A 22,528-nucleotide genomic window follows, 5' to 3' on the forward strand; every position below is an offset into this window, starting at 1 on the left:
AAGCAACTGGAAGAAGAAGAAAAGCATCTTCAGTAAACGACCACTGCTGAGGAAAACCTGTGTGACTCAGACGAGGTGACGTCTCAAAGTCTTCTTCACTTTATGTTTTCGTCTCTCTGACTCTCTGCAGAAGTCAGAACATTGTTTACACATCCAGTCGCTTTTAGACATTTTAAAACACAATACTTACATTTTATATCTTTAATTCCTCTTTTATCTGTTATGCAATTTCATTTTTGTAATTTCTTCTGGCATGTTAATATTGTGACAGCTCTGATAGGAGCTCAGTATTTTTTATATTGTCCCTAAATTATTTGATTTTGCAAAATAAAAGCCTTCTGAGGCCCTTAAGGGTCATGGCGACAGTTCTGTAAGGAATACTTTTGTGTTCCTTCACAATAGTTTTGTTCCCTCCATTGTTTTTGTTCTATAGTGGATCGATCACACGGATCTGTCCGTCTGCTGCTGATGTGAAGATGTTCTGTCTGCAGAAGTAAGAAGTAAGTGCAGCAACACATTTCAGTCATGGTGTTACAGTTTATTTATTATCTAGAGGGACGGTCAGGAGAAACAAGCTGATGAATCTTTGAACGTCTCAGCTCAGCGTCCACGTCTTCAGCGTTCTGCAGAATCAGCCAGCGAAGGTCTCGGCAGACTTCCTCGCCGCATCGACACACATGCAGAGTCAGAATACAAAGTGCAAAGTCGACAGTAACTCCATTTGAACAGTAAGCAGTTTCAAACGCTACACAGGATCCATGGAAAGTACATTCGATATTTAGGTTTACAATTGCACAGAACCTCCGAAAGAAATGAAAACAAAAAAACAGTTTCAACACTGGAAACATACTGAGATTTTTCTTTCTGCCAGTCAAAGAGCATGCAGGTTATGTTGAGCTGCAGGAAGCTTTTATATCACCACTGAACAGGAACAGACGGAACAAACCAGAAGAGGCAAAATGCTTCATGTCAGTCTGTAAAATGCAGAGATTCTGAATGTACAAGCTTCAACTGTTTAAAAGCAACTCGAGTAAAAGATCCAAACAGACGACATGAACCTCAACAGACTGAATGTAAGGCCGTTACAAAACCACCGATTTTTATACAAAAACATCGTTTTAGTCCCCGAAAGAGTCACAGAAGTGTCCTTTAATATTTCAGCAACACATCGAGCTCAAATACTGAGCAGCAACAAACAAAACGCACCAACATCTAACTCGACCGATAATTAAAGGAACAGTTCAGCCAAAAATGTAACTCCAGTCCTCCTCTCTTTATATCATCATCAGGAGGAGGAGAGGAGGACTTTATATCATCAGGAGGAGGAGAGGAGGACTTTATATCATCAGGAGGAGGAGAGGAGGACTTTATATCATCAGGAGGAGGAGAGGAGGACTTTATATCATCAGGAGGAGAGGAGGACTTTATATCATCAGGAGGAGAGGAGGACTTTATATCATCAGGAGGAGGAGAGGAGGACTTTATATCATCAGGAGGAGGAGAGGAGGACTTTATATCATCAGGAGGAGAGAGGAGGACTTTATATCATCAGGAGGAGGAGAGGGGGGACTTTATATCATCAGGAGGAGGAGAGGAGGACTTTATATCATCAGGAGGAGGAGAGGAGGACTTTATATCATCAGGAGGAGAGAGGAGGACTTATATCATCGGATGAGGAGAGGAGGACTTTATATCATCAGGAGGAGGAAGGAGGACTTTATATCATCAGGGAGGAGGAGAGGAGGACTTTATATCATCAGGAGGAGAGGAGGACTTTATATCATCAGGAGGAGAGGAGGACTTTATATCATCAGGAGGAGGAGAGGAGGACTTTATATCATCAGGAGGAGAGGAGGACTTTATATCATCAGGAGGAGAGGAGGACTTTATATCATCAGGAGGAGAGAGGAGGACTTTATATCATCAGGAGGAGAGGAGGACTTTATATCATCAGGAGGAGAGGAGGACTTTATATCATCAGGAGGAGGAGAGGAGGACTTTATATCATCAGGAGGAGGAGAGGAGGACTTATATCATCAGGAGGAGGAGAGGAGGACTTTATATCATCAGGAGGAGAGGAGGACTTTATATCATCAGGAGGAGAGGAGGACTTTTATATCATCAGGAGGAGGAGAGGGAGGACTTTATATCATCAGGAGGAGGAGAGGAGGACTTTATATCATCAGGAGGAGGAGAGGAGGACTTTATATCATCAGGAGGAGAGGAGGACTTTATATCATCAGGAGGAGAGGAGGACTTTATATCATCAGGAGGAGGAGAGGAGGACTTTATATCATCAGGAGGAGGAGAGGAGGACTTTATATCATCAGGAGGAGAGGAGGACTTTATATCATCAGGAGGAGGAGAGGAGGACTTTATATCATCAGGAGGAGAGGAGGACTTTATATCATCAGGAGGAGGAGATGAGGACTTTATATCCTCAGGAGGAGAGGAGGACTTATATCCTCAGGAGGAGGAGAGGAGGACTTTATATCATCAGGAGGAGGAGAGGAGGACTTTATATCATCAGGAGGAGAGGAGGACTTTATATCATCAGGAGGAGGAGAGGAGGACTTTATATCATCAGGAGGAGGAGAGGAGGACTTTACCTAGAGATATCATCAGGAGGAGAGGAGGACTTTATATCATCAGGAGGAGAGGAGGACTTTATATCATCAGGAGGAGGAGAGGAGGACTTTATATCATCAGGAGGAGGAGAGGAGGACTTTATATCATCAGGAGGAGGAGAGGAGGACTTTATATCATCAGGAGGAGGAGAGGAGGACTTTATATCATCAGGAGGAGGAGAGGAGGACTTTATATCATCAGGAGGAGGAGAGGAGGACTTTATATCATCAGGAGGAGGAGAGGAGGACTTTATATCATCAGGAGGAGAGGAGGACTTTATATCATCAGGAGGAGGAGAGGAGGACTTTATATCATCAGGAGGAGGAGAGGAGGACTTTATATCATCAGGAGGAGGAGAGGAGGACTTTATATCATCAGGAGGAGGAGAGGAGGACTTTATATCATCAGGAGGAGGAGAGGAGGACTTTATATCATCAGGGAGGAGAGGAGGACTTTATATCATCAGGAGGAGGAGAGGAGGACTTTATATCATCAGGAGGAGGAGAGGAGGACTTTATATCATCAGGAGGAGGAGAGGAGGACTTTATATCATCAGGAGGAGGAGAGGAGGACTTTATATCATCAGGAGGAGGAGAGGAGGACTTTATATCATCGGGAGGAGGAGAGGAGGACTTTATATCATCAGGAGGAGGAGAGGAGGACTTTATATCATCGGGAGGAGGAGAGGAGGACTTTATATCATCAGGAGGAGGAGAGGAGGACTTTATATCATCAGGAGGAGGAGAGGAGGACTTTATATCATCGGGAGGAGGAGAGGAGGACTTTATATCATCGGGAGGAGGAGAGGATGACTTTATATCATCGGGAGGAGGAGAGGAGGACTTTATATCATCGGGAGGAGGAGAGGAGGACTTTATATCATCAGGAGGAGGAGAGGAGGACTTTATATCATCAGGAGGAGGAGAGGAGGACTTTATATCATCAGGAGGAGGAGAGGAGGACTTTATATCATCAGGAGGAGGAGAGGAGGACTTTATATCATCAGGAGGAGGAGGAGGACTTTATAGGAGAGGAGGACTTTATATCATCAGGAGGAGGAGAGGAGGACTTTATATCATCAGGAGGAGGAGAGGAGGACTTTATATCATCAGGAGGAGGAGAGGAGGACTTTATATCATCAGGAGGAGGAGAGGAGGACTTTATATCATCAGGAGGAGGAGAGGAGGACTGCAGTTAGGAAGAAAAAAAAGTGAAGTGTGGATGTTGTGAGTCTGCAGATGATCCAGATCAGAAAGGATTCGTCACTATGATTAAAAGTGAATAAAGTGCAAAAGAACGGAGTAAAACAGAAACGAGCTGCTGTGTTTTTAAACCGCATTTTAAAAACTGAAACAATATTATTCTGTCCAATCGAATCAGTCCAAACTCTTGTGGAGCCTCGGAGGCCTCGAGAATTCGTCACATCTTTATGAGCTCCCCTGCAGCTGCCGAGCTAACATGCTAAGGAAGCTGGGTAACGTGCTAGCGAGCCATAAAAGCCAATTTACACTGACGAGTATTTGTACGTGAGGGGACCTCCTGTCAGAAACTGACCCTCAACAGCCACCGTGCTCCACAGAAAACACCAGCAGTGATATAAAACATTTTGAAGTTTATGAGCTGAAACATGCAAAACCAGCGTTCTGGTCCTAAATGTTCTGACGAGATCCGCCTCAGAAACTGCAACTCCTTGTGGAAAATAATCCACTGAGTGTGTAGAGACGCTGCTGTGTTCTGGAGAGGTCGACCTTCCTCCTCTCCTCGTCTGAACGCACGCCGACCGTTCCTCAAATCCCTCAAAATAATCCTGCTGTCTTCTCGTGAGGAAAACGAGCGTCTTAAATGATCAAACTGTGGCACGGCATCAGATTAACATCCAGGCTTAAGTCCACTGAGATCAGCCAGCTTTAACTCAACACACAAATGTCTGCTGGCAGGAAGATGAAGCTGATGATGATGATGATGATGATGGCGTCTCTGACATCACAGCGGGGGCGAATGAGGTCAGAAGTTTAGATCCATGACAGGAGGATTAATACGCCGACATGTGGCGGGACATTAAACCCGATCAGATGACGTCTGACCGGTCAAAGTTCTCACGGAGCTCAACATCTGTCGACCTTCTTAAAGACGGCGGTCTTTAAAGCTCCTGCAGGTTCTGGTCGTGGTTCTGGTTCTGGTCGTGGTTCTGGGAGGGGGGCAGCAGGCGGGTGACGTGGCCTATGCCTTTGGTGACGCCCTCCCTGAAGAGCAGCTTGGCGCCCAGTCGCAGGTACTCCGGGTGTTTGATGAAGCGGAAGCGGACCACGGCTCTCTCACCTGTACGCAGCTCCTCCTGCAGCAGAGACGAAGCGTTACACACAAACAGCCACAAGATGGCGGCCTGATCACAAACTTCCTGTGATCTATAACTGACCTTCCCGTGTAGACACTCCACCGTGGCCGTCTGCCGCACGTTGCCGACGTGCACGGTGACCTGTGAGCCCCGGCGGAACGTCTTGGCGTGGAAGAGCAGGACGATGGCGGCTTCAAACTGACAGCAGATTGTCGGGTTCATCTTGGGGCTGACCATCACCATACCCTGCAGCAACCAATCAGAAACCAGCGTCATCACCTGTCACCTGGAGCTTAAAAGAGGTTTTTTTAAAGTATTTTCTCTCAACTTCAAACCAGAAAACCTGGATGGACTAAAAGCGGTGGACCCTGTGGGTCATGTGACCTCTGACCTTGCGCAGCAGCGAGCGGTCGAAGCTTCCCAGAGCCAGCGTGGCGGCCTGTCCGGCCCTCAGCACCCTGCAGGCCGAGCGGTTCCTCTGGATGCTGCCCACCTTCAGACGCAGGAACCGGCCCTCGTCAGTCGGGCCGACCACCAGCCGCTCGCCCTCCCGACACACTCCACTGAAACACACACAGTGGGTGTTATTACTGCAGTTACACAACAGAGAACTCGTCTGTACACAAACCACAGAGACGCACACAAACATGTTTATGTCTGGTCTTAGATTTAGGATGTGGTTCCATGTGGACACGTGACTGCTGACTAAACTACATGTGGAAGATAAAGACTGATGATACATCAGGACCGAGAAGACGACGCGAGTCCACTAAATCCTCAGAGGGACAAAAAACTAAACATTCATTTATATTTTCATACATTTATCGGATTGAAATATGTGAGTTTGAGTTTTTCACAATCAATTAAACTTTATAAATCTACCAACAAATCAAACAAACTGTTAAGTTGAGTTAAAATAATAAAAGATGAAAACAAGCGATGAAAATAAAGATAAAACATTGCATGCAAAAGTTGATGCTTTGAAAAGGTAAAATTTAATAAAAATTGCTATAAAATAAAAGTAAAATAAGATGATAATATCAAATCAAAACCTGAATAAGTCACTTTTTGAAAGCTGAATAGATGATTTATTAGTTTACGTTTAAAGTGTTGATATTTCAGCTCAGAGGACGACGACCTGAACGACGTCACTCGTTACTGGTTATAGAAACAGGCTGCAGCATATTCGCTAACAACAGACAACAGATTCCATTTATCAATCAATCGACACCCAGCAGCCAATCAGAAGAGTCCAGACGTTCTGTGAACTCATCTCACCTGTACAGAGTTCCTCCAACCACCGTCCCCACGTCAGGAACAGAGTAGATCTCATCCACCTGCACACACACACGGAAATCTATGAGATTTTAACAGTTTGCCAATTTTGCAAACGATGTGCATGTGTGTGTGTGTGTGTGTGTGTGTGTGTGTGTGTGTGTGCGTGTGTGTGCGTACCTGGAACTCGGTGAGCTGCTGCATCAGCTCCTCCTGCTCCTTGCTGTTGCTCAGTGGAGGGAGGATGTTCAGGAACACCTTGAGGAGGTCCAGACTCTCTCCAGACACACTGGACAGGGTGAAGATGGGTGTGATACTGCACACACACACACACACACACACACACCATGGTGAGTGTAATCATACCGACAGGTGTTTCTATGTCTGGCTGCTCGTCTCGTCTCTCACCATGCTGACTGGGTGAACTGCTGTGCGGCCGTCACGGCGTCGTCAGGGTTCGACACCACCATGGGAACCTTGTTGCAGCCCGGTTGCTTCAGGACTCGTTCCAGCTGCCGGACCGTTCGCTCCACGGTACCGCGGGAGCACAGGTCCACTTTACTGACCACGATGAAGATGGGAACTTTGAGCGCCATGGCCAGGCCCAGGTGCTCCCGGGTCGTACCGGCTGGACGGGGAGAGAGCAGCAACACAGTCAGCATGTTGATATCAAAAAACAATACTTCATTACCCAGAAGCCATCTTTTCTGCTCGTTGTTGATTGTTATTTATTAATTCACTGTGAAAGCATCTCACAGTACCTCGTGTGCACAACAGAATCTAAATAAAAAGATATTTCTCTTCTTCTGAGACTTGAAACAAATGATTGAAAATATTTTAAAAGGTTTGTAAGTTTGACATAAAATCAGTTAGACTGATGCAGAACAATCCTCTGTCACAACAAGCTAACTCTCAGTTTAGTGGCTAAGTGGTCGAACAGAGACGGAGTGTGAAGTCCGTCAGTCTCAGCGTTTCATAAACCAGCTCCGACTCTCAACTCAGCTCTGATCACTTCTGACCTCTAGTGGTGAAGCAGAGCAGAGCAAGGTGGAAGTTATAATATAGACTGAATATAAACTCCATGTTTGCATCGTGAGAAGACGTTAGAGACTGATGATCTTCTGTTGTGGACTGTTGTGGGTCGGATCTATCAGATCATGAACAGGCCTGAAACATTTCGTCAATTAGCTGTTTATCATCAAACTGCAGCTCACCGATGCCCGTGTTGGCGCTCACCACCAGCATGGCGAAGTCGGGGCAGTAGCTGGTGAGGCCGAAGATGGTGGTCTTCAGGTACTTGTGGTGTCCGGCCAGATCGATGAAGGTGATCATCTTGGAGGAGCTCTCACAGATCTCCTCGGCTGTCCGAGACTCGCTGTAGTTCACGACCTGCATCACCACGACAAACCGTTACCAGTCCCAAATGTTCGTATGATACCGGACACAAAAATCTAAACTCTTTAAATATATTGATCAGATCAGACTGATGAAACATCAGCTGATTTAATGTAGTTATCACTGAGATAAAAGAACAGACAGGCCTGCTAAAAGTTGTTTTACAGAATTATATTAAACTGCTCTGGTGTTTATGGAACAGTTCAACCAGAAAGTCAAAAATAAGATTTACTGCTGAAGAGAAAAGTGCAAAATATTCACTTCAACCTGCTCGAGATCATTTTTAATTTATTTGCTCATTTTGCTCAAATAACATCTTTGTTATCATCTTAAAGGAGCATGATGTATCAAAGCTGAAAACTGTGAACAAGAAAATCTGCAGGTTCTGTTTGGGTTTAACTAAACCCGGCATGTTCTCACCTCTCCTTTGCTGTTGAAGCCCAGGATCTCGAAGCTGATGCTGGACGTGCGTCCCGTCTGGATCTCGTGCAGATGTCTGAAGAGGTTGAGTCGCGCTCGGCCTCGGCCGTTGTCCAGTTCGCCCTGCGTCAGGACGCCCAGCAGCGTCGACTTCCCCGAGTCCACGTTCCCCAGAACCGCCACCCGCAGGTCCAGGAACTGTCCCAGTCCAAAACAACATGAGGGAGGAGAGGGATCATAATCTCTGACAGGCTTCTGTCTACAAGAGGCCTGCTGCTGCCGGCACGCTGCCATATTCACTGTCTTCAGCCGGACCACAACAACCTCACAAAGACCGTTTAGAGGAAGTGATCTCTGTCTATTCACAAAGTCTGGAGCATCGATACCCGACCTGAACCTGAACTGTCAGGATGTGTTGGGAGAGGCTGAAATCAGTCGGATCAGCTGCCATGATGCGTTCAAGATCAAGTCAACATAATTAAATATATTATAGAAACTAGATGATGACTGATGATAAGTGATGGAGCGACTGCTTGTGTCCTGTTTGGTCCTGAGGTTTGTTATTTATGTGACGCAACACAAAAGATTTACGTTACTTTCAAGGCAGCAAACATTCATTCAGCTTTATATCAGCTGCAGCGGGTACAAAACAGAACCCAGTGGAGGTCGTGGTCGGGCTCAGTTAGTCCAGTCCTGTCAGGAAAATGTGGTGAACATGATCTGAGATGATCCGATCGACTACGAGGCGAACTGCAAGTTTTCTAAAGATCTTCTTCTTCTCCTGGATTTAGTGAAATGTTCTGATTTGTTTTCATTTGTTTCTTTTAAAGATGAAAAGAAACAAAACCAACTCACAACAAACTCTTTGGGAAAATTCCTCCTTAAAAATGAGCTGAAAATAGTTAAAACAAAGTGTTTCTGACTTGTAATAAGTAAAATAATAAAACTGATATTAATGAGACATTGTGACTACTAATTACACAAATAACAGATCTGAACTTTTTGCAGAAACTTCCAGACAAACTGACGGCAGCAGAACCAGGACCTGGAGGACGGACTCTCACCTGCTGATCGTCGGGAACTTTCCGGACCAGGACTTCAGCGATTTTGCGGGTGTTTCTGTCCGAGTCGTAGTCGACCTCGCGCTCTCTGAGGAGGGTGATGTCAGCACCGACTCTGATCACACACAGAAGGAAACGAATCGTTACAATCATTTCTCACCTTGGCAGCTTTTAAACTTCTTTCTTGTGTTTTGCTCACAGAACATTTTAAATTCAACATCATGTTTACACAGGAGAAGATTTTACTCCCTCTCAGGTAAACTGCTCTGAGGTACAGAATGCATCACAGTGGAGGGCTTTAAAAAAATGCTCCCTCACATGATGATAACACAGCTTCCACTTTAACATCTTGTCCTTTCACACTGACACTCATCCTGTGTTCATGCAGGAAACACTCGTAGGTTTATTCTTTCGTAGCGAGCGAGAGAGAATATGAGGACATTTTCTCATATTTATAACTTTCTCTGCCGTATGAAGGAACTGTACAAGAGATCCAGACATGTTGTATTAGTCAAGATACAGTAAATATATACAGATGTATAGATTATATCAATTAAACTCAAATTTAATATATATTTATTTATTCTCTTCTGCCATGACTACCAATTTACCTTTGTTTAATTTCCTGATTTTATCACTGTAGTAACACAGTCTGAGTGTTTCTGCATCCAGGATCATCTTGTGTTGTCACACCTGACAGCAGAGCATCACCTGCTGCAGGTGTGACATCATCCTGTCTGATATCTGGACAGTTTGTTGTAGAAAGACGTATTTTAGTAAAATAACTTCATCTTAAACTTTCCCTCACAGTGACGCTCTGATGACACGTTGTTGACGGTTGTTTTAATCTTTTCTAAATGTTTTTTGCATGTGGAACTGATTCTGCTCCACTCTCTGATTCTTGTTTTTACTCTTTGGCAGTATTTTTGCGAAGCAGACGTCCACAAACAGAGTTCAAATCACAGTCACCTCTTCATGAACAGACGACATTCATGAGGGAGGAAACAAGCCAATAACAACAAGTCTGTCCTGCGAAGAGAGTTCAAACACCAACAAACCTCACAGAAGCACGTAAGAAGAAGTTTTTAAAAAATGTAAATATTCTTAAATGAGACACAAAGTCTCTCTGATGCTCATCAGACCTTTCAAACTTCATTAAAGACAGACACGTCTGTGCTGATCCAGACTCTGAATCCAGGTGACCTACTTCTCTGCCATCCTCTTCAGAGTCTTGAGCGAGGCTTTCATGTCGGCCTCGGTCAGGCCGACCAGCAGGCCGTTGTCCTCCACTCCGATCTGGTAGACGGCCTCGCCGCGGCCCTCCTGCAGACGCCACTTCAGCTGCGTGGCCAGATGCTCGAAGCGGTACTGAGTAGGATTAACCAGCTTCAGCTACGACAGCGGCAGAGATGGAGCAACAGAAACAAGATGGAGGAGCAGGTAAAACAACCCGTGGACAACAGTTTTAACACAGAATACACAGAGAGAGCCTCTAAACCTTTAACCTGGTTCATAAGACAGTAAAAACTCCAAAGATATTCAGTCTACAACAAATATAAACTATTATCAAGATAATTATAACAACATAATAATAACTTCTATATAAATAGTCATCATTAAACATGACTTTAATCTGGATAAGCAGAAAGAAACAGATGGAACAGCTGTTTTACCCAAAAAATACAGTTTGAATATCTTTGTTTAGCACTTTTTAAAACACTGACGGTTATAAAAACATCTCAACACTCAAAATAAAAATCTGACGTAGAAGTTTGTGGTGTGAAACACCGGAGCAGGAAATGAAGAGTTGGTTACCTTATACTCAATGTTTCCTTCTTCAGCCTGGAAACAGAGACAGAGAAGAAGGATGAGGACGCTGAAGGACAACTTAATGTCAAAAAGACTTTACATGACCAAAAGTATTTATAACTCTGTCCAAATATTAATGGAGTTTACTATCTGTCTGACTCTGTACTGGACACACAGAGATCAAAGTGATTACTGAACTGATATGATGAAGTGGATGATGGTTTGTTCCTAACTGTAGAAACACCACAGCCCGACATGAGAGCAGCAAGCAGCACCTCCTGCTGCTGCAGCACGCACAGAAGATGTCAACCGAATTCCATTAACTATTCTCGCAATTTAAAGTTTGTTTTGATAAAGGAAGTGACAGTTGACATATAGCGCCTGACTCTGACGTTTTCCTATATCTGAAGGATAAACTTTACTACTCGGCATTGAGTTGCTTTGCCTGTTTGTCTGTTTACACGTCTGTTCCCCTGGTTTCTTAAACCTACATAAATCAGCGGTGGCTTGAAGCCTTAACATAACGCTGCACACTAGAAGCTCAAAACAGTCAAGAAAACACAACTTCCTATTGTTGAAGAATATGCCGAATTATAAATTAGGCTTTAATTTATCAGAAAACACACTGAGGCAACTTATGTGTTCTTTGTGGCATAGACATTTAGACAACATTGTTTTTAATTGTCAGATATTTAAGCGGAGTTTGGTGTGACGTTGTTGCAAAGTGACAGCAGAGGCAGACGCTGGCGGTATGAGTTCCTGTGTGAGAGTGACGCACACGAACAGTATTATCACGACATGTTGCAGAGACTTTATTGATGTGGTGAAGCTACATGTGTCAGTAACGAGCCTGAAGCTAGCTGCTGCAGCGCCGCTAGCTAGCTGCGTTAATCCGCGGGGTAACGAGCGGAAGCTACCTCCGGAGGGAAATACGGCGGTGGCGTTTTGTTGTTCCTGTTGTTCTTTTTATTCCGTCTCCTCCTCCCTCGTTTGCCTCTTCTCGTTCGTGACTTTTTCGACGTTTTCTTCCCGTTATTACCGGAGCCCTGTCCGTGTCTGTTGTGTCCGGGCGACACTGCACCACTCTCGGACAAATCCACCATCGCTGCGCTCAGGGTTTCACCGGCGGCCTGCAGCTGGAGATCAGCGCGAGCAGCCTGAACTCACGGTGATAAAACAACATGTGATAATGTTCTTTAAACTCCTCTTTCTGCCATCACGTCAGCACACACACGGCCTGCCTGCAGCCTGCAGCCCTGCAGCGGAGGATGCTCTCTCCTCAGCATCATCAGCGCATCACACTGCGTCACACACAAACAACTCCGCGACCGGATGTCACTTTCAAAATAATCTCAGAGAGCAGTCGAATAGGAAACGATCTTAAATGTCAAAGTAAAAGTTCACTTTGTTTACAATAATAATTGTACAATAATGTAAACTCTTATACGTCACGGCCGAATGAACAAGAATAATTAAATAGTCAGGAATATGTTGTATACAACGTTTCTTACAGTTTACACAGTGTCTCCTAATGCCACAAGTCTTAAAATGGTTGTTTTTTTAAAAGAGTCTGGTGACTTTCTCCACTATGCTCTTCAAAGAAGTTACCAATATTAGTTACTGTTGACTGGATTTGTAAAATTTCACATTAACCATCAGTATGTTGTATTCTTAAATTAATATTGTGTAAATGGTGAATTCAGTTGAATCAGCTGCTGGGACTTAAGACAAACTGACATTTTTTTCATAAGGAAAGAAACATGTTAATGTAATGTATTTAATGCCAATTTAACCAAAAAGCACCTAGTATTTAAACTCTGTTGTAGCGGTTTCACAAAGTTTGAGTTTCAACTCATGATGCAACAATTATTAAAATTGCGTGATTTGTTAAGGGAGTGTGGCGTCTGCACAGTCACACATTCCGAATTAAGACTTAAGTGCAACCGTTGTTTTTCCTTATGGAGAGGTAAGAAAATGTGGCCATGGGTTGTTTACATGTTTACATGTTCAGGGGCCATGGAACCAGTAGTCAGCTCGTTGTTTGCATTAGGAGGTGAGCTGGAGGACGAGGCTGACTACAAAGCCGTAAAACTGAATCTATCTCTCAGGCCAGTTGTTCAGAGCTGACTTATTGTATACATTTCCATAAGCATGAAGAGACAATCCTGTCCATTTTAGGCTACACACTCCAAGGAGTGACCTCAGCGAAGTTAGATAATGTGCAGAACGAGGCAGGTTCACTTCTCTTTTTACTATTGGATAGATGAACCCTCAATTAAAAGAAGTGGGGAGATGCAAGTGAAAAGACTTTTTAAAAGGCCTGCACAAGTGAGGAGGGGTGGTGGTACTTTCGTAGATTTTCCCAGATCGAAGGCGATAGGATTTCAGAGGGCAAAGCATTGGGCAGAACTTTGTCATAGATTTGCAAACACCAGGGAGCGGCCACCTCTGGATTCGGATGCAGGCTTGAGATCTGTTTCAATAAAGATTGCTCTATCATTCCACCCAGCCTGGCCTCCACAGAATTCTTTTATCACCAAACTACACGCCGACACCTTAGATGAAGAGAGCCCAGAAACTACAGGAGTCTGGAATATTGCCGCTATTAGTGACTTTACTTCCTTATTCTGTCCATGTACATGACTTTCACACCACAGACTGCTCCTTTAAACTACAGACTGCTCCTTTAAACTACAGACTGAACATTTAAACTACAGACTGAACATTTAACTAAAAGATCTGAGTACTTTTACCACCATTATATTGTTTATCTATGTTAACTCAAGGACTTGAGTCAGTATTAATTTGAATACTTTGAATATTTTCTCCTCCTGCCACTTTATAAATATCCTCCACCAGGTTTCAGAGGAAATTCAACATTCATTAAACAGCTTTAGTTACATGTTACTTTACAATGTCCAATGTTTGTACACAAAGTTTGCAGTGATTTATTATAACAGTGAGTGATGTAAATGTGAATTTGGTTTCAAACGGTTCGATCTCTTCGTGATTACACCTCTGTGACTTGTACAGATGTGATTGATCCATCATTAGTAATCAGGTACATTTAAAAGATACACTCATAATCAGAAGACAAAAATATTTACATTAAACATTAAAAAGAAATATGAACATGTGTGTCTTTATGACAGAGTAAAACTTTTCGTTTTGATATCAGTCTACTCAGTTTGATCGACAGGTGAGATGATCAGAGGTGCAGAGTTTTTACCGCCATCATTAAGACCAGGACTGAACAATGGGAGGAGTTTCTCAGTGAAGCAGCAGCCAGTAAAGGAGAAGATCAGATCTGCAGTATCTACATCATAAAAGGAGACCAGACCCTCCTCATAATCCACAAACACCCCCACCTTCTGAGGCTGAGACTTCAGAGAGAGACGGACTGAAGGAGCTTGGTACTCATTTCCATTTGACAACCATATAGTCCAGCAACCATCATCTGGTCTCAGTGTGATTTTTCCCTTCCTGTCGATCGACTCTCTGGCCACTCCTAAAGTCCATTTAGTTTTTCCTTCAACCTGAACCTCAAAGTAAAACCTGCCTGAAGAGAAACTCTGCTTTCCTAAAACACAGAGACACTGAGAAAATCTCTTTGGATTGTCTGCGGTAAAACTCCAGATATCATCATCATCATGGTGTACTTGTTTTCCATCATCAGATAAGATGAGATCAGGATGTGCTGTATCAGGATCAAGAGTCACATCCACTGCATACTGCTGGACTCTCTTTAGCTCAGCTTCAAGCAGCTTCTTCATCTGTTTACTGAGTGTTTCCTCCAGCTGAGCCACAGCTCTCACCACAGTCCCTTCATGTGATGGACGGACTCTGACTCCTGTCCAGTCCTTGGTGGGTGGAGCAGGGCTCAGAGATGGAATGTTTTGGAGAAGATGGAGGTGGTCTTCAGAGTGTGAGAGCTGCTCCACCTCAGTCCTTCTCTTCATCAGCTCAGAGATTTCTTGTTCCAGCTCTTTGATGAAGTCTTCAGCTTGTTTCTCTGTCTTCTTCTGCTTCTCTTCTATTGTTCTGATGAGCTCGGCTTGGCTTCTCTCAACAGTTACCTTCAGATAAGTGAAGACCTGAACACCTTCTGCTATCTCTCTGTCTGCATCGTTCTTACTGAGCTTCACTGAGTCCTCGATCTCCTGAATCTTCAGTCGTCTCCTCTTGATCATCTGCTGAATTTCAGCCTCCATCTTCTCCAGTTCTGCCTTCTTTTTGTCATATTCCTCTTTCAGAGGTACAAACTTGTGCATCTTGTGGTCTAGAACAGGACAGAGGACACAGACACATGTCTGATCGGTCTTACAGAACAGCTCCAGCAGTTTATCGTGCTTTGGACACATCCTGTCCTCCAGGTTCTCCACAGGGTTGATCAGCTGATGTCTTTTCAGGCCTGATGCTGTCAGATGAGGCTCCAGGTGAGTCTCACAGTAGGAGACCAGACACACCAGGCAGGACTTCAGGGCCTTCAGTCTGGTTCCAGTGCAGACGTCACAGGGAACTTCTCCTGGTTTGGACACTTGTTGCTCTGAGCTGCTGCTGCTGGCTTTCTGTTGAGCTGACTGTCTGAACTGAGAAACCATCTCAGAGATGAAAGTGTTGACTCTCAGCTGAGGTCTTGTGGTAAAAACCTCTTTACACATGGGACACAGGTACTGGTCGGTTTGATTCCAGTGTTCAGTGATGCAGGCTTTGCAGAAGTTGTGTCCACATGATGTGGAGACAGGATCAGTGAACACATCCAGACAGATGGAGCACAGACACCGATCTTCAGTCAGCAGACAGCTGGCAGCAGACATGTTTACAGTCTGAGGACAGAAGACAAAGTAATATAAACTGTTTGCTTTCACACAGTTATCATTTGTAGAAAAAATATCAACAACTGATTACTGTGATATTGAGCACTATCATCTTCACATCATGAAAGTCTCTAACTTCCTGTATGATTACAGCTGAAGGTTTGTTGAAACAGTAAATATCATGAGCTGCACTCACCAGAGTTTGAGTCTGCTGTTGATAAAGACGATGATCTCAGTTTAATATTCCTCCAGACAGAAACACAGACACTCTGGACGACTGCTTGGCTGCAACTCAGAGCAAAGTTAAGTTTCGTTTCTGGAGTGTGACGTTGAAGCTGTCATGTTTCCAGTGTTGCTCCTCCTCTTCCTGCAGCTCTGTTTGGGAGGTTGTTTCCTCATGCAGGTTTAGACATGAAGACAGCTGCCTACATTTTGCACAAGATGAGTTAAATCTTTTAATACCATCTCAAATAAAAGTCAATCCAACATGCGAGGATATCTTAGCAGAGAACAACGGTCACTTTTGAGTCCTCTGCAGCTCTGACACAATCTCACAGCCAGTCCAAAGTTCAACTCTTTATCTGTCCTGTGTTTTTAGGTTGTGTCTCCTAATCCAGGTGTAGATGTGATTATAGTTATACACATTTAGCACACGGTGAGTTTAATCTTAAGGGAGACTTGTTGTTCTTCTACTTCCTTCTTTTTCCTGCTGTGCTGTGAGTTTTTCTGCAGCCACCATAAAATGTTCCTAGATGCATAAAACAAAAGTCACTCTTCAGTCTTTTACAGCCCCGAAACAATCTAACAGTCAGTTCACACACAGTATTTGTCCTGTAATGTTCCAGTTTCTTTGTTAGACTGAGTCAGAGGAAGTTGAAGTGACTGCATTGTGTCCATGTTTTTCACATCCTCTCCTCCCTCTGATGTGTGCTGTGATGCTGACCTCTAGTGGCCACAGGAGGGAAACACATCTGACAGTTTCTTCTTCTGTGCAGATTTTATTGCAGTCAGACTTTACAGCAGGGTAGTTTAATTTACCACAAGGTAAGTTTAATTTACCACAGGGTAAGTTTTATTCCCTTTACAGCATCTCATATACATTCAGTATATATCAACATTTGTTTTGTCTGAGGAATGAGGCAGAGACCCAATGTTATCTGATAACCAGGGCGAAAAAAAAAAAATCATGACAGAAGAACGAGTCAAAGACACAAAGGTCAAAAGGTGAATTACTATATAATAACTATACTATACTATATAATTTATGCCGATTTAAAAATGTTTTTTAGCAACATTGTCTTGCCCAATAAGTAAGATCTTAAATACAAAATAAAAAAGAGTGTGACAGCACAATCTCATCCATGGAAGTTTATTACCACCAATGTTATGAATAAAACAGATGTTGAGTCATTGTTTCAACCAGAAAATCATTATTCATAAATCATAAATCATCAATCTGAGAAGGTTTTTCATCATTGTACAACAGCAAGTCATTATTTTGAGATACTTAGTCATTTTGAGAACATACAGATTTTTTAGAGTGTAGAAGCCAGTCCCATGTGATAAAAAGACCCTGAAAGTCATCATAACTAAAACCTTTGTCAACACAATAATTCAGTATGACATAATAATTACTCATCAAAGCAACAGAAGCTGCATCTAAAGACTTAGTTTGATGTTTCACAACAGCTCCAAAACCACTTCAATTTGCTCAATTTATAAATCTCGTCTTTTAGGTCTACTAAACTTTGTCTCACCACTTTGCTTCTACTGCAGAATACTGTTCTCTTTCTGCACAGGTTCTAACCCTGAAGCTATACGACACTCTGAGACACAATCACATATATTCATATTTAGATGAAAACAAGTTTGCGGTGTACAATCGCTACAAAAAATAACAATAAAATAATGACTCTGTTATCGTTTGGTTTCATCAGGTTTGTCTGCTGTTACTGTATCGAATACTCTGTCTGATTCATGTTGCTGGCAGCGCTTCATTGTTCAATAAACTGCTGTTCATAAAAAAGTCAGATAGTTGGATTGACAGGAAGAATGACCAGAGGGGCGGAGTTTCTACCACCATCATTCCTACCCGGACTGAAGAATGGGAGGAGTTTCTCAGTGAAGCAGCAGCCAGTAAAGGAGAAGATCAGAGCTGCAGTATCTACATCATAAAAGGAGAGCAGACCCTCCTCATAATCCACAAACACCCCCACCTTCTGAGGCTGAGTAACCAGAGAGAGACGGACTGAAGGGTCAGCAAGAGCTCTGTACTCACTTCTGTTTCTCAGCCACAGAGTCCAGTAACCCTCCTCAGGTCTCATCTTGACTTCTCCCTTCCTGTTGATCGACTCTCTGGCCACTCCTAGATTCCATTTAGTCTTTCCTCTAACCTGAACCTCAAAGTACAACCTACCTGAAGAGAAACTCTGCTTTCCTAAAACAAAATTATAATGAGAAAATCTGTCTGGGTTGTTTGGGAGATTCTTCTTCACATCACCATGATTTACTGTTTTCCCATCATCAGACAGGATGAGTTCAGGATGTGCTGTATCAGGATCAAGAGTCACATCCACTGCATACTGCCGGACCCACCTCAGCTCAGACTCAGCAAACAGCTTCTTCATCTTGTTACTGAATGTGTCCTCCAGCTGAACCAAAGCTCTCACCACAGTCCCTTCATATGACGAAGGACGGGTGCTGACTTCAGTCCAGTCTTTGGTGGGTGGGACATCCTTCAGGGATGGGAAGCTTTGTAGAAGATGAACGTGGTCTTCAGAACGTGACAGCAGCTCCAGCTCAGTGCCTCTCTTCCTCAACTCAAAGATTTCTTGTTCCAGCTCTTTGATGAAGATGTCTGCCTGTTTCTGTGTTGTTCTTTGGCTCTTCTGTATTCCATCAATGAGCTCATTCAGGCCTCTTTCAACTGACTCCTTTAGAGAAGTGAAGACCCGAACACCTTCTGCTACCTCCATGTGGGCATTTTCCTTACCGAGCTTCACTGACTGTTTGATCTCCTGAATCTTCAGTCGTCGCTTGTGGATCATCTGATGAACTTCAACCTCCGTCTTCCCCAGTTCTGCCTTCTTTTCATCAGATTCGCCCTTCAGAGGAACAACTTCATGTGTCTTGTGGTCTAAAGCAGGACAGTGTGTGCAGACACATGTCTGGTCGGTCTTACAGAACAGCTCCAGAGGTTTATCATGTTGAAGACACATCCTGTCCTCCAGGTTCTCCACAGGGTCGATCAGCTGATGTCTTTTCAGGCCTGAAGCTGTCAGATGAGGCTCCAGGTGAGTCTCACAGTAGGAGACCAGACACACCAGGCAGGACTTCAGGGCCTTCAGTCTGGTTCCAGTGCAGACGTCACAGGGAACTTCTCCTGGTTTGGACACTTGTTGCTCTGAGCTGCTGCTGCTGGCTTTCTGTTGAGCTGACTGTCTGAACTGAGAAACCATCTCAGAGAGCAAAGTGTTGACCTTCAAATCAGGCTTTGTGGTAAAAACCTCTTTACACATGGGACATCGACACCTGTAATTAATACTCCAGTTTTTAGTGAGGCAGGTTTTGCAGAAGTTGTGTCCACATGATGTGCTGACTGGATCAGTGAACACATCCAGACAGATGGAGCACAGAAACCGATGTTCAGTCAGCAGACAGCTGGCAGCAGACATGTTTACAGTCTGAGGACAGAAGACAAAGATTTATAAACATTTTGTTTTATATGCATTTAGATTCTTGCATTATTGAGAATATACCATTCTGAGTTCTATACAAACTCACCAAGCCATCAGAGTTCACATCGTGGATTTCCTTGTAATAACCATTTTAAAACAAAAACATTTAGCTGTACAACAAATACTTCAGTTCAAAAAAAAAAAAAAAGATTTGGGCTTCGGAGATAAATTTACTCATTCTTGTGATTCTCTTTGTGTTCAATCTCAGCCTCACCTGTGTCGTACTTTTCACTTGACTGGGTTAAAATTGAGTTGCTGATGTCAGAAAATAGTTCAGACAAGTTTGAAAGTGTGAAATAATATATATGTATTAAGGTAAAGAACTGAGTTCGGTCATTTGTACACTGACACCTAAATACCAGGCTCAACAGGTGTCACACAGATAGAAAACCTTGAGGTCAACACAGTACAACTATCTGCTGGTGAAATAAAACCACTGAATATGAACACAGCCACTGAAAAGTAGGAAACATTAGCTAGTACAGTTGAGCCGGATACTCGTTCAGATGTGGTGCTTGGTAGAATGTGACTTGCGTTCCGGCTGTCGGAGATTTTTTTTTCTATTTTTTTAACCGTCAGCTCTCTCTCTCTCTCTCTCTCTCTCTCTCTCTCTCTCTCTCTCTGCCGGTTGTCGGTGTTTGTTTTGTTTAAACCGTCAGCTGGCTCTAACCAGTTTTTCTGACGTCACGCACTGAGTGTCTGACACTTTCTTGCTGTATTTCATAAAAAAATAAAGGTAGTAGTCGTATAAATAATATTACAAATTAAGCTACACACACACACACACACACACCTGGTGTGGAAATACAAAAAAAATAAAAATCACACTGATCATAAAAAAATTAAAAGTTAAAAAAAGAAAGTTATGTTGAATATGAAAACTCTTGCTCATTACATTTTACTTCATAATTGCAACTGCATGTGTTGTATTCATTGTTGCAAAACTTGTTCTGTTTTATAATCAGCAATAAATATAACAATTTCTGATCAACCCGTATCAATTGCATGCTTAAAATAACGTACCGGTTAAAGCCACGCCCATTTCAAGACAACCCGACCCACGTCCGGGTTAAATTCCGCCCATTTCCGGGTTATGCTCCGCCCACTCCGTGTACAGATACAGATACAGATAATTCATATGGTTTACAGATACAGATACAGATAATGCTGTACTCGCTCATCCCTATTAGCTACTTTTAAAAACGATTAAACCATGGACTAATATGACATTGTTTTATGCAATGTTTTGATTTTATCTTTTTAATCTTAAAAATTATTCATTGTTCGTGTAGCAATGATTCATTGTGATTCATTTAATGACTGTAATCATTCTACAACAACTATTTAAATGAACACATGAATGAAAATGATCCTCAGGGTTTTTTGGATGTTTAGGACAAATTTCAACCCAATCCAGTGAAAAATAAGACGACAGAGAGGCTGAGAATACAAAACCACTCAAATTCAGTTCCAAGGTCCAATTCGTCAAAATATCATAAGTTAAACTTATGATATTGGAACTAACTTAAGTATGTGCAGCGTGCAGCTGTAGGATTTTGCAAGGTGATTACATTTTGTGTTTTTGCAAAAACGACAAGCATGTAAATGTTATGAGGCCGGGTGGCATGAGAAGACCCACAGATGTGTTAAGCTTAACTGAGATATCCAGCTGATAAGTTTATGAAATGAAAACTCTTCCTGTCTGACTACAGTAAGTTCTGTGTTGGGGCTGTTTGCTGGCTGCACTCACCAGTTTTTGTGTCCGCTGTGGAGAAAGTCCTGATGAACTCAGTTTAATATTCCCTCAGACAGAAACACAGACACTCTGCAGCTCTGCTGACTCTCACTAACTGTAAGTTTCATTTCTGGAGCATGACGCTGGAGCCTCCTCCCTCTGGTGCTGCTCCGCCTCTCTCTGCAGCTCTGTGTGGCAGGCTGTGTGTCCTGGTGAACACATGAGTACAGATGAGTGTTGAGTTCAGCCCTGCTGGTCACAGGAGGGAAACACTGACTCCACTTACAGAGAGAGACTTCCACTTGTACAGATCCAAATGCTGCACCCAAACTCAGCATCACATTAATGATTGTGGTCAAAACAGTTAAAGCAGCAAACAGAATCATCGGTTTGGTAAGTGGATCTTATTAGACATTATCTGTCTCTCTTCATTCACTATCAGACAAAGGTTTGATCAATAATGTCCATGAGGGGAACAGGAAGGGGCGGGGCTTCAGTTCTCAATAATAACTGTTATCGGCTGATCGATACATCAGATTTAGGGGTTTCCTCCTCTAACCTGCAGGGGCTCCACAGGTAGTTCCCCTACAGGTCACCTTCAGGTTCCTGACTCAGTTTATACAACGCTGAGATGTACGGAAGCCCTGAGGGGTCAGTGAAGATGTTTTTTTTTTTATTTCTGGTGATCCATTTTCACATTTTCTTCAGGAGAAAACAAATAATCATGAGTGAAACAGAAATATTTTATGTGAGATTTTATTTATTTTTTATTTTTATTTTCCGTGACAAAAAACATGAAAAACATTTTTTTTTTCTCCTGGATGTTTTTACAGATGGAATAAAACAATTACGAAACTTAAACAGATTATGAAGAAAGAACTTCTGCTTCCTCTCATAAACGTCCGACTCCTGACAGTAAACCAGCTTCACTTCTTCTCTCTCTGTGAGACTCACATGATTTCTGCCTGCAGACAAAAAGGTAAATGTGTGTTTTTAATGTCACTTCTTCGTGTGTGATTTGTGTCTTTTCTCCTGTAAAGACTCGTGCTATCAGACTGTTTGTGTCTTCATTAGTTTGACTCAATCATCGCAGTAGAAACTGTTGAAATGTGTGAGAGGTGTCGAGCTCGTTGGTCGACGGGATTTGAAACGGTGAAAATCAGGAAGAACAACAAGACTTTTTATTCAACAGTGTGAACATACAGCACCAGGTACAGTCAGAGATAATCCTCCTGCCAGCTCAAAGCTTGTGTCTGCTGTAATATCACAGTCTGCACTACTTTACACTTCTTTCACTATTTGATGGCGTCCACATT

The 22,528-nt window shown here is 43.0% G+C and overlaps 3 protein-coding genes and 1 long non-coding RNA gene across 4 annotated transcripts; 1 reads left to right on the plus strand and 3 right to left on the minus strand.

The window, feature by feature from the left end:
* Positions 1–436: 436 nt before the first annotated feature.
* LOC115578717 (uncharacterized) lies at positions 437–11,354 on the plus strand. The gene is made up of 5 exons (XR_003983518.1): positions 437–500; positions 9,062–9,370; positions 10,036–10,185; positions 10,276–10,554; positions 10,956–11,354. It is a non-coding gene; the product is annotated as an uncharacterized LOC115578717 (long non-coding RNA).
* On the minus strand, positions 3,719–12,250 carry gtpbp2b (GTP binding protein 2b). The gene is made up of 12 exons (XM_030409854.1): positions 11,841–12,250; positions 10,930–10,956; positions 10,322–10,506; positions 9,118–9,229; positions 8,054–8,251; positions 7,453–7,627; positions 6,647–6,866; positions 6,419–6,554; positions 6,242–6,300; positions 5,355–5,526; positions 5,045–5,209; positions 3,719–4,963 (listed from the first exon to the last, which is right to left on the minus strand). Exons 1-12 carry the CDS (start codon positions 12,024–12,026, stop codon positions 4,769–4,771), a joined length of 1,830 nt encoding a protein of 609 aa, XP_030265714.1. The 5' UTR covers positions 12,027–12,250; the 3' UTR covers positions 3,719–4,768.
* A 1,267-nt stretch (positions 12,251–13,517) lies between these two features.
* Positions 13,518–16,060, minus strand: LOC115578316 (E3 ubiquitin-protein ligase TRIM39-like). The gene is made up of 2 exons (XM_030411214.1): positions 15,937–16,060; positions 13,518–15,749 (listed from the first exon to the last, which is right to left on the minus strand). The coding sequence occupies exon 2, from the start codon at positions 15,738–15,740 to the stop codon at positions 14,103–14,105; it is 1,638 nt and encodes a 545-aa protein (XP_030267074.1). The 5' UTR covers positions 15,741–15,749; positions 15,937–16,060; the 3' UTR covers positions 13,518–14,102.
* Positions 16,061–17,093: 1,033 nt separating this feature from the next.
* Positions 17,094–21,324, minus strand: LOC115578303 (E3 ubiquitin-protein ligase TRIM21-like). The gene is made up of 2 exons (XM_030411199.1): positions 21,228–21,324; positions 17,094–19,423 (listed from the first exon to the last, which is right to left on the minus strand). Exon 2 carries the CDS (start codon positions 19,412–19,414, stop codon positions 17,768–17,770), a length of 1,647 nt encoding a protein of 548 aa, XP_030267059.1. The 5' UTR covers positions 19,415–19,423; positions 21,228–21,324; the 3' UTR covers positions 17,094–17,767.
* Positions 21,325–22,528: the final 1,204 nt, after the last annotated feature.

The sequence above is a fragment of the Sparus aurata genome, chromosome 1 (assembly GCF_900880675.1).
Source record: "Sparus aurata chromosome 1, fSpaAur1.1, whole genome shotgun sequence".
In the NCBI taxonomy this organism is placed as follows: Eukaryota; Metazoa; Chordata; class Actinopteri; order Spariformes; family Sparidae; genus Sparus; species Sparus aurata.